The following is an 18,835-nucleotide window of genomic DNA, read 5'->3' on the forward strand; positions in this document are numbered from 1 at the left end:
GATTACAATGCAAAGAAAGCTATAAGATTATATGAATTATCAATTGTTCTGAATAATACATATAATGCGACACACCATCATAATTAGTTATCCATCATTGTCTCAAGCGCGACTGATACTCATTTTCTTGTTCAAATAAAACGAATTCGCAAAAATCATAGATGTTGAAACCTATCATAGAGGATATAAAATATTTTATACAGGATCTTTAAAAGATCGACTCTATGAGCCAAGATAAACACAACAATCGTTATACAAAAATATTGGTCGAGGTTTACGTTTATGCATATTAAGACGCGATATAATTTAAGTTTGCGTTTTAGGTGCGAAGCGAGATAGGATTGATTCGCTCTATTTCCGTCTCGTTTCATCAAACTCGAACTTGAACTGGTTGCAGCTTAATAAATAAGCAGCTTAACCGACATTTTTACATACAATCAACTTCTGTATTTGTTTTGACCTTTAGAATCGAAGGATGTTCCACCGATGCAAAATTAATCCTGCCTGTTCGCAGGATTAAATATAACGAATTTTTTTTACAATATTTAATAATTATCCTTGCAAAACCGTTTTCACGTTTCCTTTTAGAAATCAACTCGTGGCTCACAGATTGAAAACGAAGTCGAAGAACGAAATTCGAACGAAAGTAGACAAAATTCCAGGGGATGGGATCTGTGTTTGTCGTTTAATTACGCGGCCGATAATAATTTATCAAAAATCTGTCGATGATGTAAGCGCGAAAACGTTGGAGGGCGACACAGGAAAATATCTAGAGATCTAACGCGCGCGTCGAATTCAGTTCAACATCTGATGATGGATGGTTTATTCCTAGAGCAACGATGACAGTCGATGCACTCTGTGCACCCGGAGCGTAACTGAGAATAGCTTGACGTATCGCAAAAATAGATAGCCGCCGAGCGACGTGCATCTGCGAGCACGTGTTTCCTTTCATTCTTCTTTTCTTTCGATTCGGTTTCACCCTGCCAGATCTTTCGAAAATCGACCGCCGTTTGTAACAATTTATAACAATCGAGGTGATTGGCTGACTATCATAACGTAATATCACATTACAATTTGTAAATTTGTTGTTGGAATCCAAGAAAGGAACAATTTTTAACAAAACAAATTCCTTGTACTTGAGATCAGAGAAACTTGAAATTTTTCTAAAATCGATATTGTTATACTTTTGATACGAAACAAATAATTTCGAGAAGTTTATTGGATTCTGATCGTTTACGAATTATCTAAGAGATAAAATTTCTTTTTCTCAAATAGGAAGTATCTATCTATTTCATATAAAGGAAATTAATTTATCTCGATCGAAATTTACGCATTTCGTAAAATAATGTATAAAATTGTATAAGATAAATCTTCGTTTTCGTATAATTTTCTTTTAATTGCTTGTATCAAACGAATGTTGCGAAGAGAAATTGAATTGAATTAAAATCCAGCCAAGCCAATTAAAACAATGTTTCTCGTATCCATTCGAGTCCTTTTGCATAATTATGGACTAATATTATAATTAAAATTTGATAATTTCAGATTGTATGAGATAACATTAATGACCTTGATATATAAAACGTCATTATAATTAAATATTAAATATACGATTTTCGAATAAGAAATAAAGAAACTAACCTTATTTCCGCTCGGCATCGCCTATCCCTTCCCCCCAAACATTAATCTCATTTTATCATCCTCGATACGACCACTATGCTTTCCATACAAAGAATAAAATAAAATAAAATAGACACAAGCCACCATTATATCGAGATACAAAGGAATATCAGGTCCGCTGACTTCGCACACCACGTGACGCATTGAAAAGACGAATCCGCTCGTTAATACCGACCGAGTATTTCCGAAACGGCAATGGAAGCATTCTGCCGAGCCGTGGACCGACGAAAGAAAGAAAAAGAACGAAGATACAAAGCCTCCTTCTCATTGTTATTATTATAAACTCCATTGTTTCCACGTCCCCCTATACAGGTGACATCTATCGTCGAAAGACACAGAAAGATAACCAGAACTTTTCGGGAGAGAGGATTAACCGCGATTAACGATCCTTTGAACTTTGTCGTGTCGCCCAATTGGTGGCGCCCCCATCCACGATAGTATCCACAGTGGTTAAGGAACGAGAGGGGCAACGAGAAGGGGACTCGTTGTTGCAATAGTTTTGAATGAAAACCCGTTTCCATTGTTAGCCTGGCCGCGGAGAAACGGTTTATTTCCAGTCGTCAATGGTGGGCGGGGAGGGAGGGAAAGGACCCGTTCCGGAGCCCACGTATCCGAAGAGGCAGCTGACTGAAAATAGCGCGTCGCTTCGCGGAAATAACGAGTCCGGCATCTTGTACCGTGACCCAGAAAACACGTGCTCTGTCGTTGGCCAACGAGCGGAGAATCACGAGCGGGATCGTCCAACGACACGACACGTCCCTCAGGGACGAGACGTGACAGGGGGGGGGGGGGAGAGAGGAGGAGGGAGGCAACGCTGTGTCGATTAACCAACGTGTGCGTCCTCGTTTCACCGGCGTAGCTCGTTCTTTTTACCCTGGAAATTGGAATTCGATTCGAGAGCGGGCAATATCGGCGTGGAAAAGTTCGACGGATACTTTTCTCGCGTTGCCCTTCTTGTGAAAGAAGGTTGAAGAAAGAAAGGTTTTTTTAGGTTAATTGATTAACAAAATGTGTAAAATGTAAATAAGTTTTAGGATTGCGTTGAGGTTAAGTTGAGTTGGGCTATTTGCTCGTTCGTTGACGATTATTATAAAATTACAATAATCGATTATTTTTCTTTAAGAATTTTTTTAAAAAGTTGTCACAATTTGCAAAAAATTGCAAAGAGATTGGATTACATTGAACGATTTTCGAGTTTACACGATAATTTTTACGAATTGTAAAAAAGTTAGGTTATGTCATAATAAGTTAAGGAAACATTATAAAAAGCATTAGAAAAACTAAGTTATATTAAAAATCAAGAGAACTAAAATTCGAATTTTTAAGAATATTTTAAGAATTATTACAATTATTAAAAATTAAAAGTTAAATTGTGTTAAGGAAGTTAAGAATATTTCCAAAGATAGTAAAATCGTTACAATCTTTAGAGATTGCAAAGAAATTAGATCAGAATGTCGATTAAATTACTTTCGTAGTTAAAATTCGTTAAAATTTATCTATTTTTTTTTTCTCAAAAATTTTCTTAAAAAAATTTGTTATATTTCTTAAAAATTATAGACAGTTTGATTAGTATTATAATTTTTAAACGCTTCTTAATTATTACTTAATTTTTTAATACCACCCACAGATTCGCTGTAAAATTTTTAAAATTTATATCCACAATATATAAATTAAACGTAAAAGAAACATTCGTCCCAAATTAATTAATCCCGTGTTATAAAATTTGACAAATCGGAAGAATAATTGTCTTCGATTCTATTCACGATGAAGTGAAAAACAACAAGTGAATATAAATCAGGAGTTGAGAGCACACGTCAGTGGCAAAACACGCTGTAAAACGTGTATACGTTGCAGATACGTATATTTCAAGTGGACAAGCCTCCGCCAGGCATTAATAGAAACACAGTCCCTCGTGGAAATCCGGAAGAACACGGAATTTCAGTGCCGTTTGTTTTATTTGGTCAAGCATTGTTGTTGTGTTTTCGAAATGCGATATGTTTTCTCACGTCTTTATCGTTTTCGAAAAACTGATTAAAGGTCCCCTCTCGTTCCATCAACACGGCCCATTCTTGAATTTCATACGTATTTTTGCTTTGCTCCATAGGCCTCCTCCTCCTCGTTTTTAGACTCGAACTCGTGGAAACTCGCGAGGAACGATCGATAAAAATAGCCTATATACGATCTTCGTGCGAGCTTCGTGTGTTTGTTGACGCGTGTTTTGTGTTTGGAACAGGATGCTAGGCTATAATCGCCAATATGCAACAAATGTAACTAAGTTCGGAGGTGAAACATCCATTACGATAAAAGTTTATAAAGAATTACTTTCCGAAAGGATTTGATATTTAAACGATCACTTAATACGCATCTCGAGGATTAATTTTTTTCTTTCTATCATTAATTCAAAGCGTGAAAAAAGTCAGGTTACGTTAGATTTGATTTTCATTGTTTGAATATTCTTCGAAATCGATATTATACTCTTTTAGCGCTTGAATAAATAATATATTAAATTTATTATTTGAAAAGTAAAAGATGCGTGGAACTTTACAAATTATGTTTCAACATATTTCAAAGAATGAAAGAAGTCAACAGTTATTAGTTTCTTATTTCTTTCTGCAATCAATGCTTAATTAAGAAATGAATCGCAATGAATCAAGTTTACGTCGTAATCAGTCAAGTATAGAGAGAGCAATACACAAATGCATATATATATATATATTTCAGAGAGAATGAAAGAGTTTGGACGTGTTTTAAATTTTCAACTTGACATTTTACATAATATACATATTTTTACATTCTAACTGTTGAACTTATTTTCTCCAAAATCGTAGAATCACGATATTTATAACTTTATCAAGAATGATGTTAAACTAACTTGATCCAACAAACTCAACCCATAAATTTTACCCATCAAGATTATATAAAGTTAAAAATTAAAATAATACAATACTATTAATACAAGAATACTCAAAATTCTATACACTTCTATTTGTCCATTCCATCGATCCATCAACATATCATTACCCCAGCAAACACACGTTTCACCACATCAGACCTCTCCAGATATGGGCAACCATTCACGGGTGTATACCTTCGAAATTTCCGACTCGCCCTTGATCCTCCAAAGATACCAGCAGGCCAGTATTTCAAAATTACGAGCGGCCGTAGTATCCTCGAGGATACAAGCGGCTTGAATAACGATCCGGTTCGTTAGTCGAGGAGGGTTAAAGTCGCTAAAGTGGTGGAGGGATTGCGAGGCCCGCGGGTGGTCTTCGTTTACGATCTAGCCAACTGCAATACGTTTACGTGGATCGCCGCATATCATTTAGGCCTTCGGTGTTGGCCTCCTCCTTGCTTTTGCGGTTTCGAAAGGTTAGAGGGTTAGAAGGGGAGGATCCGTGCCAAGCTGATATTTTATATTTTTTTGCCGCAGACTCCGGGAACGCGACCAACCATTTTCGAGTTCAAAAAAATTGGCGAACAAGATCTCTCTCTCTCTCTCTCTCTCTGTGTCGCCCGCCACGCGTTCAATTAAACGTTTATTAAATGTTATTAAACAAATTGAACGTGCAACGTTCTTGGAAACTTCCCCCCTCCCTCCCCTCCCCTTTTTTTGACACTTGGCGAGAAACGTGAAGCGACAAGGTCTTATTAGACTCGCTATTTCTTTTTTTTTTTTTTTTTTTTTGTTGTTGTTAACGAGCATTGTATCGTGTGACGAAGAGAGGATTGGGTGTCAGGATGGAAGGAAGATTAACGTGTGAAAGAGGGATAATTTACGAAAAATCTTTAAACTTCTCGACGCGAATAAAATCAAGAATTCAAAAAGTATTATTGGTTGGAAGCAAATATTTGATTGATAATTAATCAATGTGATCTGTAGAATTTTATCCATTTTCGAGTAGCTTATAACTTTTCTCGAAAAAGTTGATCAAAATTCAGATCCTCGACGACCTAAATACCATGCGGAGGAATGCAACATGGAAACGATAAATGGAGAAAAATTTTATCCTTATTTTATCCGAGTGAGATTCCTCGGTGCAATTTGTAACAACATCAAAACGATCGTTTTTTCTCTTTTTCTCCTGCCGCAAGTATAGAAAAGCGAGCACAATCGTGGAGCCAACGAATGCTTTAAAGAAATGTTTCTTCGACGTAAAGTCGACGGGGGAATCTAAGAGGGGTATTCTCCAAGGAAGGCAGAACGTCACCCGGAATCCCTCCATTCAAGGTACACTCCCATTTTCCCAGGAAATCGGACGAGAGTTCTCTCTGTATGTGGAGTGGCGCATTTACCAAGTGATTCGAAATGTTGTGGCGAAAAATTGTAAAAAACCAACGATAACGATCGGCCTAACTGGTGGCGAAGCTGTGTGTGCGCGGCGTTGCACAGACCGCAGGGATCGATTCCAAAAACTCATCCCGCCAAAACTTCCTCCATTCGTGTGTTCTGAAACGGCCAAAATGGAATTAACCCCGGCCAACGTTTGTATTATCAATTACACGGTCACCCTCTAATGGCTCTCTTTCACTGCTTCCACTCTTTTCGTGCCTGCTATTATTCCTGAGTTTGGGAGAAATTTTGAAACATTAAATTACACGTATATATCAATATTTATTCAAACATTTTGAACGATAGTAGTACACAATGGTCGGTGGATATTCATTATTTTCAATAATTGAGCAATATCTATATCGTAATAATATCTGAATATGATTCAGAGAAATTTTTAAAATCTTTTCACGGATTTTATAAATTTTCCTTTCACTGTTAAAGTGTAAATCAAACGAATTTTAATTCCTTCAGTTACCGTATTACAAATTCGACATTGATAAGTCAAATTGGTCGACCACGTAGCGTAAACGAATTTTCTTAAGCTCTGATTCCAAGGAACACGAGGAAGATGAGAAGCTACGAAGGCACGAAACGACGAGGGAAATTAGGAAGATTTTGCTAAACGTATTTGACAGCTCGTGCCGTGGAAACTCCGTGATGAAACTTTGAAGATTTTAAGGATTTTAAAGAGGTTAGCCCTCTAGTGTGTTTTCCTTAAACATGGCTCTCCACCAATAATAATTGTTATTCTTTGGATTTTACGTCTTTCCCCATCTAGGGAATTAATGAGCAAGAATCACGATTCTTAAAGTTAAAGAAGACACGTTACATGAGAAATGGATCTTTTTAAAATTTTATTACATCGTCCGCCATTTCGTGTTGCGAACACGAACCAAGATCACAAATTGCATTCAACTCTCGAATACTACTCTGGATGATACTTATTTTTATCTCGCCAAGTCCAAAGTTGATTCGATTTGCACCAACTAACGATTTTTACATTTTCGAACAATTCGAAGATGAGATACACGGTGTGAATAGAGTAGTATTGGCTCGAATATGCCTATATATACTACTAGCTATGGACGCACAATACTTATTGCATACGCTTCCAGCAGCGTTATTCGGCGAACAATGCGGATACGATATCTGTCGATGCAGGCCGGTCTTATATATATGCCTACTTAAATCTATATTTTCGTTTCACAATTGTAATAATTCGTCTATGTTGTAGAATTTATCGGGGTGATAATGCGCGTCTCTTTGAGAACACGCACGTGCGTGTACATCAAGTGCGGAAGCAGTCTCCTCCGTTTATTCATTGGCTTGGTAAACAGCTACCCTATCGGACAAAAATAGTACGTCCTCGATATTAAAGCGTGCATTCGCTCGCATTTGCATATATCCAAAGAAGAAAAGATCGTGGTCGACCCGATCCTTGTCCAGGTTATATATTTTTTTCTTGTAGAATCGAAGATCTTCGATCGATCTTCTAGCTTATGTCTAGCGATACAAGGGTCCATCCGTACCGACAGACACTGTCTGTAAACATTTCGAGTACTGTTTGTTCATTGTTGGACGATGCTGGACGTTTATTTATTTATTTTCTTCTCTCTACGATCCTCTAACTTGTTAGAAGACGCGTTAGGAGCAGCACGTTGTCTGTAAATAATCCTGCCACTTATTTGTTTGCTCGAATTCGACGATGAGTGGCAATTATTGCGAATACATGTTAATCGAATGACTTATTTTCAAAATCAGATTAAATAATTCGAAATCGATATCCGTCAATGTTCTATTAGAAATATCTCCTTGAAAATTTCCCATTTTTTACATCCCTTATCCCTGCCGTTCTTCCGATCTGATCTCTCATAAATCCCAAAACTTTCACCGTCCACGGGTTGTCCTCAACGACTTCGACTCTGTTTGGAAGAGGTTGGACGACACGGTGTCCGCTCACCTCCGGGAGACCTCGTTTTGGAAATCGTGCATTCGTGCTCGAGCATAATCCAGTACAGAGTTGACCCACATTGAGATTTCGCCGGACGGCGAAAACGACAAAGACGAGAGGGAGCTGACGCTGCATGGAGCCTACGAATCCTAACCCCCTAAGATGGTGCGTTCTCGAGCGTTTCGGTGGCCGTCGAGAACGAAGTCTGGGTTCGGGTTATTAATTCAGAGGTGGAGAGAGATGAGAAAGTCGTCCCATCGTGCTGATCTCCTCGAGCACGGCACTTGCTTCGAGCATCGAGTGCCCTCGGTGGAAAATTCGAGGTTGCACATTTTTTGCACGCCAATGGAACATGGAAATATTCGTCGAGGAAAAGGCGAGATTATTGATCACTCGGTGTTGCTTGAAGGGTAAACGACTTCGAATGTTTTCACACGCTGTAAGATTGCTTGTTCCAATCTTATAATAAAAGTTGGAACGATTTGAAGAATTTTGCAATAATTGACTCGGAAATTAATTTTCAATTTCTTGGTTAAAGACGATGAATTCAGATGATCTAAAATTTCGTTTCACATAAGGATATTTCTGGCGTTTTATTCCAATGATTCGTTTCAATTTCTGCTTTAAATTCGTTACAGGAGTCGCATCTTGAACGTGCTATTTTTTTTTATTTTATTATTCGAGAGATTCGTCTTAAAATTTTAGCCCAATTTTACTTATACTTCTTGATATTTTTTTCAATTATATAATGGCGCGAAAAATATTTTATAAGAAATTTGAATTGTATCAAAATACTTGAATAAAAACTTGAATAAAATCTGCATTATATAAATTCATTCAAAATATTTCTATTAATTCGTCGAATCTGTTAAATCTATTCTTCTTCGAAAAATCAGGATACGAACGTTTTATTTTCAAAGTACAAAGTAGCTCGTTTTCGCTTAATCGAATATTTTTATATAATTAAAGGAAAGGAATCGAAATCAAAGATCTTGAAATACGAAATACTTGCTCACTTTTGTACAATGTAATCGTAACAAGAATTTTACATACACACGATATTTAAATGATCGAAATCGTTCCATTTCGAATCATTAATTGGAACGAATTTAAACATCAGCGATATACTCATTCATCATCTGTTTCTACGCTTTAATAAATAATCTACTCAGGTTGTATTTGCAATGCATTCAGTGTCTCGTTGTTCAAAAATAGTGTAAAACTGATTGATTCTGGAGAAAAAGAAAAAAAAAAATTTATAATTCTGTAGAATAATTTTCCTTAGACGAAGGTTTCTTCCTTCATTTCATACTTGCAATAAAGAATCCTTTCTCTGTCGCAAAATTTTTTGAATCTTCCAAGTTAAAAGTAACGACTGATTCCCTGAGCAATATAAAGTAGCAATGAGTTCAAAATTATTTTCTTACATACTCTCTTATATTTTTAAAGTATCCACCTTTACTAAGGATATTCTTTGCGAGTGACTCCATTATGATATTTTTAGATGAAAAAAACCGATAAGAAGGAGACACGTTGGTTGCTGATTGCTGTAGCACACTGCTTTTTCTTCTCATCAATATGCACGTATCTGGAGAAAATCCAGATCGTTTTCTCTATCTTATCTTTTCTATCATTTAAGCCACCTAGCATTAAATTCCTCAAGAAGTTCCTTAAGAAGATCCATCCTTTAGTCTATTAACGTTGCCAGATCATTTTTTCAAATACCAACCCCCTGGTCATCCTTGTCAAAACAAAAAAAAAAAAAAAAACTATATTCACATCTTCTCACATTTCCAAAGAGGATCGAATTTCTCCTTCCATCTTTCCATACCTCGTTCTCCATCCGTCATTCACGAACTCAAAAATTTATTTCAACCGATTCGCGTTTTTCGAGAGTTTCAAGACGGTTGGAGTGCAGCCGCACTCGCGCACACACGGCGCTCCTCTCGAATGGGGGGGCGAGAAACGAGCGGGGGCAAGAAAAAAGAAAGAAAGAAAGAAAGAAAAAACCGTCACTCGAGCGAAGGCGAGAACAGCCGCAGAGCGGCCACTTTTCGCGACGCAGCGGCGCGCATTTCACGGTGATGGCCCCCGTAAGTGATGGCTGCCTTTGGAAAAACTGAATTCCCTCCTTTTTCGAGTAAGTGGGCCGCTCTCTCGCTTCGTTTCCGCGACGAGCAGCTCACGTATCGAATAATAAACGAAGGATCGGCGCAATTCTCATGCTAATTTCAGAGTAATTGGAGAGGATGGATGACGTGATTGTTCGTTCCTCGTACAGGAATAAATGTTGTTCGTTGGATTCGTGACGTGAGCAACAATATGAGGGTGCTAAATTGGGGCGTGGCATTTTGATCGTTGAGCTTTTGAGGTGCCATTTTGATGCCATCGGATCCAATAATGCGAGTCCAAGTAACGTGATACGTTGCAACTATTGAAGTAACGACATTGGATGGCAAGTAATATGATGCCGTATAATTACTGAATCCGACTAATATGGCTGAGTCCAAGTAATATGATGCCATACAATTATTGGATCCGTGTAATTAAGTGATATTAAGTCCAAGTAATATGATACCATAGAATGACTGAGTTGTCGAGCAACGTGATCATCCAAATAACATGGTATATGAATAATCATTGGATTCGAGTAATTGGCATTGCGAATCCAGCCAATGTGACGTTGAGACACTTGGATTATTTTTCATCGATATTTGTCATTCTTCTCGAATGATAAAATGATGATTGTGTCGATGTCCCTTTGATGCAAGATTAGTAATGGTAATACATTTTGAAATATTTGAAAATAGATAGATAAACACGATTACTCGAAAATTTGTTGCAATTTCTTAATGGCATAAAATAACAGAAAAGTCATCAGATGCATAACGATTTCAATATTTGTTTAAAAATATCGTATTCTTCTTTTTATCTTCATATTGCAAGAAGATGCGACTAAAATTAATTGATCATCTTCCATAAGATGATTCGTCGATTTAGAAAAATTCCTTCTTCATCCTCTATTTTATTATTTACGATAGAGACACATTTTTGTAAAGAATTATAATTTAGAATTAAAATTCAACATATATCGAGCTTAAAAAAGTTAAATCTCGTTTCAGATCGAGACGAACCCTGTTCGATTCGAATCCGTTATCGTCGCTCAAGTATGAGCATACTCTTTGTACACCTCATCGCTCAAAGTTCCAGAACTTTCTCCCCAAAGAATAATTAAAAAGCAAAGAAATCCGCGAACGTGTCACTGCTGAAAAGTTACGGCACGGAGATGAGAGTCCCGCTAACTTGATCATCTGACTTCCCGGAGGGAAGTTCGAAGATAAAGTAATTTCCCGTTGAGACGAAGAGGAAAAAAAAAAAAAAGTCAAAGTGTTGACTGGAATTGCCTCCTCGTGAATCAATATAACTTAATAGTCTCGGAACTTGTGAAAACCACGATAACGTGGATTTAATCGATTCTTCTTAATAAATCTTCGTCGATAATAATTTTCGTCGTCCTTTCATCTCTTCTTTGTTTTTTTTTTTCTTTCGTTGTTCTGATTCTCTGTCATCCATTTTCATCGACGATTTTTATTTTTAAATAATTAAAATTAAGTAATGGATCTTGTAATTTGTGTTATGGAAAAGAAGAAGGCTTTTAAGAATTATATCTTTAAGTTTTTAAAAACGTACATGTGTCAGAAATAGCAGAAAGTGTGATTAATTATTGCTGTATTTGTTAAATGATGAAAATTAACGATCTACTCTCTATTTTTCTTAATTCGTAGAAAATAATTCACAACGTTCCACAAGAGTACATCAAAAGTATATTTTTTTATCAATTTATAGAAGAAAATAATTTTAAAGTGTAGATGAGATAATTATTTTTCCCACTTTATCAAAAAAACAATTAATTATTACTTTTCTCTCTAATATGTTGTGTTAAGTAACAACGTTAGATAAAGTATCAAAAGAATTTCGTTCGAATTTTTTAAAAAGAATCTCTTTAAAATCTTTTTTGATCTATTACTTCGATACATTATTTACAACGAACATAACCGTTTTTCTCCAATTTTAGGCGTCAAAATCGCTTGATTCCCGCATATTGATTTTTAATCAAAATCACAAAATGGCATAAAAGATCCGCGAATACCTTTGTTCGATTCGATTGACCCGGATCCGCCGTGAAACGGAGATAATTTAGCGAGACACCGGTAGTGTCCATCGAATCGCCATTACACGTACGCGGTCACCGTTCCCATCCCACGTGTTACATTCATAAATATTTATGCAAGTAGCCGTCGTAATGGACCCATCAGCGAAACACCAAATAGACGAGCCAGTTCTCGGTTAACATCGCACGTTCGTCGTAATCAATTACGACCAAAACAAACAGGCCCGTTTCGAAAACAAAACTAAAGGTGCATAGAAGTCTAAAAATCCTCTGTCTGTCGGATATTCGGTGAAGGATCGACCTGCGTGTCGCGATGCACAACAGCGTGCAAAAGTCTTACCGATTAAAACGGAATTTAACTTTTTTAAAATCGAAACGAACGAATTTTTTTTTTTTTGGAAAAGTTAGAAGGATTAGCTCAAAAGATTTTTTGAATTTTTTTTCGTAGTTACAATTTGTTACAAATTTGCAAAATGTACCTTTTCAATTTTCATTACAAGATAGAAAAATTAAGATAAAAGATAACTATTACCATTTTCTTCGTGATTCCGACTCTTTGCAAAAATTTTTACACGTAACAAACTGATCCTTCTATGTAACGTTTGAAGAAAATTCGTTTCGTCCAATTTTACCGTTTCGAAAAGAAAATAGACTTATACTTTTGTATAAATTCCGCTCGAGCCTCCAGGATATTACCACGCTGCCTTCGAAGATGGAGAGCGAGATCGCGTTATCACGCGACACGCCAAGACGAACGCGCGTTCCACACGGAACAAATGCTTTCCGCAGAATAGCCCACGACACACAAGGAATGTCCAACGTATTTTTAGACCTGCTCGAGCTTAGCGCGACTTGATTAAATTATGGCACGAGTATTAGCGTAATTGCCGCGGTATTTATTCGAAATATGCTCGGCCATTTCTCGCCGATATGCGCTTAAGAACGAAGTGACGATTCGAGTAATATGATACAACAGAACAATCGTATAAACGTAAAAAATATACACGTTTCGTTTTAGATTATTAGAACTGGTAAGATTTAAAGAAACGTAGATGAGAAACCACTTGCGAGAAAAGTAAGAAGAATGGAAGAGACATCTGACGGTAACGGATTAAAATAATAATCAGGAGAAGCGAAAGAAAAATATATATATATATATATATATAGATAGATAGCAAATTATGTGTTATATTCTATAACTGACAGTTCAGTTATTCTAATTTTATAGAAATATGTTTATGATTTTGTTAATGAAAAGAAAATTAAACGTGATATAATTAAATTGATAAATCTATATGTATCTTCCCATTCGTTATTACTTATTGTTACGTAGACTTTTTTTCCTTGGAATAAAAATATTGATTAAATTTCAAGCAAAATTATTGTTGTTTAATTGACAAAAACTGGCCACTTATGAAGACTGTTTTTTCTTTATGTACTATATTTATTCTTTATATACTTTGTCATCTTTTTTTTTTTTTTTTTTGCAGATATAGGAACATGACACTCGAATAATATAATACGAAACATGGATACTTAAATTTTTTCAAAAAAAAAAAAAAAAAAAAAAAAAAAACTTGAATACTCAACTCAAACATAACAAATATAAAAGTGAGGATAAAATTTCATCTGCCTAGCAGCTGCAGTATTTTCCGTTATATTCTCGAGCTTTTATGAAGAGAATAATGTGACGTCGAAAAAATAAAACATAAATTTCTTTAAACGCTTGGCTTCTGAGCTTGGCTTTTTTGTCTCTCGTTGTCATTTTTTTACGATCGTTGTTGTTGGCACAGATAAAACGAGGATACAGTTCCATGTTCCTATAGTTACTATACAATCGACAATTTCAGAGTTACGAGTTTATAATCAAATATAGCGATTCAAGAATGAAAGAGGAGAACTAAACTAAAGCGGGAAGATGTCGTTCAATTTCGATTTATCTTCTTGGCAATTGTACAACTTGAAGCACGCTAATATGTATATGTATTGAAAAAATTGAAATAGAAAAAATAAATTTGATGAAATATATATAATGTTTTCAAGTTATTTTTGTGCCTTTCGAATATTGTCAAAAATAGCAATTCCAATTTGAGAAATCCATGGAATTTTTAATGGTAAATATGCAATACACAGAAAACGTAAGAGATAGAGTGAAATACTGTTACTCGCGTTTATTTTGATTTTATAGCCGGTGTTAAAAGCTGCGTTTGATAGTTCCGCTTGTGATAAAGTGGTGGAAATACCGATGGCAAGGAAAAGTTTCTGTCAGAAATGCAAATCTTTTGCTATAAATTATTTGTGCGTCATCATATCAATATGTTCGAGTATGTTTTAGTATGTTTCGATCCAGGTATTTCTGTATATGAAAATGAGAAGAATATTTATACGAAAATGTATTAGATATCTGCTTGGATTATCGAAATCTAATTCAGAGAAAATTTATAGAACCAATCTATAATATTCTCGATAACATTATCATAACTAGATGTGTATATTTTTTTCCATTTCTTCATTTAATATAGATTGATATAAAAGATTAATATAAAAAAAAAAACATGATAGCAAAAAGAAAATATTTGTTCTTCCTTTATATAACTTTAATTGCAAGAATAAGATTGAAAAGAAATAAATATTGGTAACCAATAATACTTTTCTTCTCCTGATTTACTATAATTTATTACTCATAGTCTTTCCTTACAAAATAAACTTTGCTCTCAATAATAAATTTCAAATGCTCTATTAAATACTTGTAATTATTCATTATGCATTTGTTATTATTATTTCAGAATAAACAGATCTTAAAATTCCTGCCAGACATTATTATATATTTCGTGATACAATTAGAGCAGAGAGATTTATTTTTAAATTTTTTTTTTTTTTATTTAAGGCCTCTTGGATAAATCAAGTTTGAAAATTTTTGAAATGCAAGGAAAATTGGCTAATTTCCAATTCGATACAAATGAACTCGATCGACAGATGATTATTTTGTAAGAAAATAAGCAAAAAATATAAAATAGAATTTCATCGTTTAAATTCTTGTTTTTATAAATATCAAGAATTGAACGTACAGTCAAAACAATTCCTTGTTTTGAAATGAAAATTATTATTAAAATGGAAAAAATTTATTCTATATTTTTTCTTAGCATCACGCCACGAAATTCGAATCGATAATCCATTCATATCCAATCCGAAGAAATAACCAATTTCTTCGCTCGTAATTGACAATTTTTCGAACTCGATTCATTCGATTATTAAACCCTCAAGCGAGAAAATTTTATTCAATATTTTCCATTTATTTTCTTACCTAAAAACATCCTTCGCGTCACTAGTTTTATGGGACATCCTGTATACGATCCAACTATCGAGGCACGAAAGTATTCGAGTTCAAAATTCAACGGTCGAAGTTTCGAAATATTCTCACGTAATTACATCCAGACCGTATTCCAATTGTTTCCACCCGAAAATCGGGCGTGTAAAAATCAACGCGCCCGAAACACTGTGCGCGAAAAAATGGAGAGAAAATTCCGATTCACCGCGAGAACATCGAAAAAAGAAGAGGACGAAAGAGGACGAAAAGCAAATATCGAACGTCAATACGAATTGCCCGGTATAAAATTGTTACACGTATTGCGCTTCCGGATCGCTGCTCATTTGTTCGCCTTCCTTCGCCGTGTGTACACGTTATACGAGAGGGCACGGTGGCGTAAACGAGGCGTGAGACACGGGCCGATCACGCGAATCGTGCCACGAACCGTAAACAGAGGAACACATAGACGGGACGACGACGTTTCTAGAGAAAAACATTGCGAGCGAAACGGCTCCCTATTGCCCCCTCCTTTTTTCCCTTCCTTTTATCTCCGAGTTTCTATCTCCTGCACTCGAGCTCAAAGTCATAAACGTATTTTAGTGCCGGCACCTTCATAGTGTCCCGTTTACGAGATAAACTCATGGTATTGGTTGGTTATATTGCTTGGGAAATATCATAACCATCGGAGGGGGGGCTATATTCGAATTTTTTGACATCGGTGCACTATTTTTATTACAATAGTTCTATAGCAATAGATTCAACCTTGGACTCTGTTGCAAGCGAATAATAAATGTGCCAAATAATAAGAAATAAAATAAGAATATCGTTTTAAGATTTTAAACAAGACTGCGGATTTTGATCCTTTGCATATTTCTCATAAATAAATGGTTCGTGAAAGTATTCGAACATTTTTTTTTTTTTTTTTTTTTTTGATACAATATCGTTGAACAATTTTTTATTTTTTAACGAAACTTCGCAAAACACGATGAATTGTACGTAAGTCGTGAAAAATTGTGAAATCAATGCTCAAGTTTTCAATGAATTTTTTATTTTTTTTAAATAGAAACCGCAAACTCTATCATTGTGTTGTAAAAAAAAATTTAATGTACATATTTTCATTACAATCAGAATTTTAGACAAATTTTTCTATAAAATAGTGTTCGAATATTTTATTAATTATTGGATGTGAATATGTTATATATTTTTCTTTTGATATTAATTTAATTTCTATGATTAATATTATAAACAAATCATATTTTGAACAAAACTTTTAATTACGATAATTAAAAACTGAAAAAGTTTTAAATAATTTATCCATAGAAAAAAGAAAATGATTTATAGAATGTTTTTTTTTCAAAGTTCAATTTTTTCAAAGAGAATATTTTTATAGAACTTTTACTAATATTTTGCAAATATTTATAATTTTGCATATATTTTGAAAAATACGACGAATTTTCAAATATCAATTAGATATATAAATTTTTTTTTAATTAGCTACATAAAAATCCGTATTATCTGGCAAAGATAAGATAAAAATAAAATTTTGCGTCTCTGGGAAATGCAGTAGCCGTTGTATGTTTTTTCATCCCATGAAGTGAGTAACGTAACGCTAAAATTTAACGTCGTAATCATTCTTCACGTGTAATCGATACTTTAATTTAAACTTCGATTTTTAACGTCCGATTTACATAGAGGTGAACGAACCGATGGAAGAAGAATAGCGATAAGGATTCCGAATACCCTTAAAGTGAAGCGATTAATTTCGCAGTGAAATAGTATACTATAAATTTTTTAAACGCTTGGATTCTCGATTCTTCATTTCTATTTCTTCATTTCTAACTATCATTATTTTTTGCAGATAAGATATACTTGCATCCAATCTCGTGTTGATTACGAAACAACATTAACACAATAACAAACAAATTCATCGAAGTTTATTAATTATTTTTTTTTTATTCATAATTTTTTTGAAATGAAAGAAATGTTGAGCAAAATATAAAAGAATATTGTAGTATTACGAATATTATAAATTTCTTAAAAAAATAAAGAATTAATTTATTTATCCAATCATATTGTTTCATATAGAAAAATCTAATACTTGTAACATTCGTAATTTTTTTATATATCATATTGAATTTTTTATAAATATCATATCGGGCGTAATGAAATCTTTATTTCATTAGCATTTCATAATAAAAATAAACAAATTACACCGCGGAAATAGCTATTTTCAATTTTCATATTTTGAAAAAAGGGTTATTGCAATAATTTATGCAGATAAAAAAATTTGATTATCCAGTAATCGAGTTATTTATTCTAACGTGACAACGAAACATTGATATTTAAATTTCTTCAAACACCAAGAAAATTTCATAACCACTTTTTCCAAGAAAATTCCTTGGTAAATAAGATTATTCTATGCTTATAATGCATAAACACGTAATCTAACATTTACATTTTTCTCGATCCCGCTTCTTTTTTCTCCAACTATCATTGACCATGTTATCAACAACGATAAAATGAGAAAGAAATTTCGTATCTTGTATAGATAAGATACATCCGGTCCAAAGTTACGAGCTTACACCGACTAAATATCGTACAAAAGATATGTTTGGACAAAACATTCGCCTCACTTCGATTCTCTTCTCGCGACCACGCGTTCCTATTCTTGGATCCGCGGAATCGCGATTGTACGCAGCAGATGTGCGGATATCGTATTTGAAAGAGAAACGTGGAACAAGGTCTAAAGAAACCTAGTCTAAGCATTCGCAAACTACGTTGGAGCGATCGGTAGTGTCTAAAATAGCAACTGCGGGCTAACGAGCTATCGCTAAGTGGCTACGCGAGCGTAATAACTGAAAGGAATCACGTACAACATTTAAAAAAAACCGTGTCAGTCTAACTCCACTACGCTATTTGTCAGGGTGAAAAAAGTAACACATGTATCGACAATATTTGCCTGGTAACGATTAATAATAACGACAACAATAATAATATAATAGTAAGAAGTAAGTAACAGTTAGTAATAAAGAATCATATGTGTAAAGGTGGTTTCTTTGGAAACGAACTCAGGTCCACATGCAAAAAAAAATAAGACAACCTCTTAATTCGGATTGACCGATCGAAAAGATAAGAGAGAACGAGAGACGTGGATGGCTTAGTAAGTCGTACCTCGTGTCGCCGTGTTCCTCCGCACCATTCCGGTGGGGGCGTAGGTCCTGCCTCGGTTTGAGGACAGGGGTCAGCCCCCATTTCTCGATGAACTCGGTGCGGGAAATCTTGGCGCTTCGCGGCGGTTACGAGAGGGGGCGGATCCCCCTCCCGAGCCCCATGCCCCCGGAGAGCGGTGCACCCCCGCACAACACGCACCCGACGATGCTTCCTCTCCACTCCTCT

General features: G+C 35.1%; 1 protein-coding gene across 13 annotated transcripts in view; it reads right to left on the reverse strand.

The window, feature by feature from the left end:
- Positions 1-18,835, reverse strand: part of shaker (potassium voltage-gated channel protein Shaker) — a 254,960-nt gene that overhangs the window by 32,122 nt on the left and 204,003 nt on the right. The window contains exon 1 of one of the 13 annotated variants that reach the window (XM_086914694.1): positions 15,437-15,913. The exons of the other annotated variants lie outside the window; for them this stretch is intronic. Coding sequence (XP_086770820.1) covers positions 15,437-15,474 — 38 coding nt within the window. The 5' untranslated portion in view covers positions 15,475-15,913. Of the gene's footprint in view, positions 1-15,436; positions 15,914-18,835 lie in introns of those variants that run through there. 13 annotated transcript variants of the gene reach the window in all.

The sequence above is a fragment of the Apis florea genome, unplaced genomic scaffold (genome assembly GCF_048593485.1).
Source record: "Apis florea isolate Af1SG1 unplaced genomic scaffold, ASM4859348v1 contig_1914_pilon, whole genome shotgun sequence".
NCBI classification, from domain to species: domain Eukaryota; kingdom Metazoa; phylum Arthropoda; class Insecta; order Hymenoptera; family Apidae; genus Apis; species Apis florea.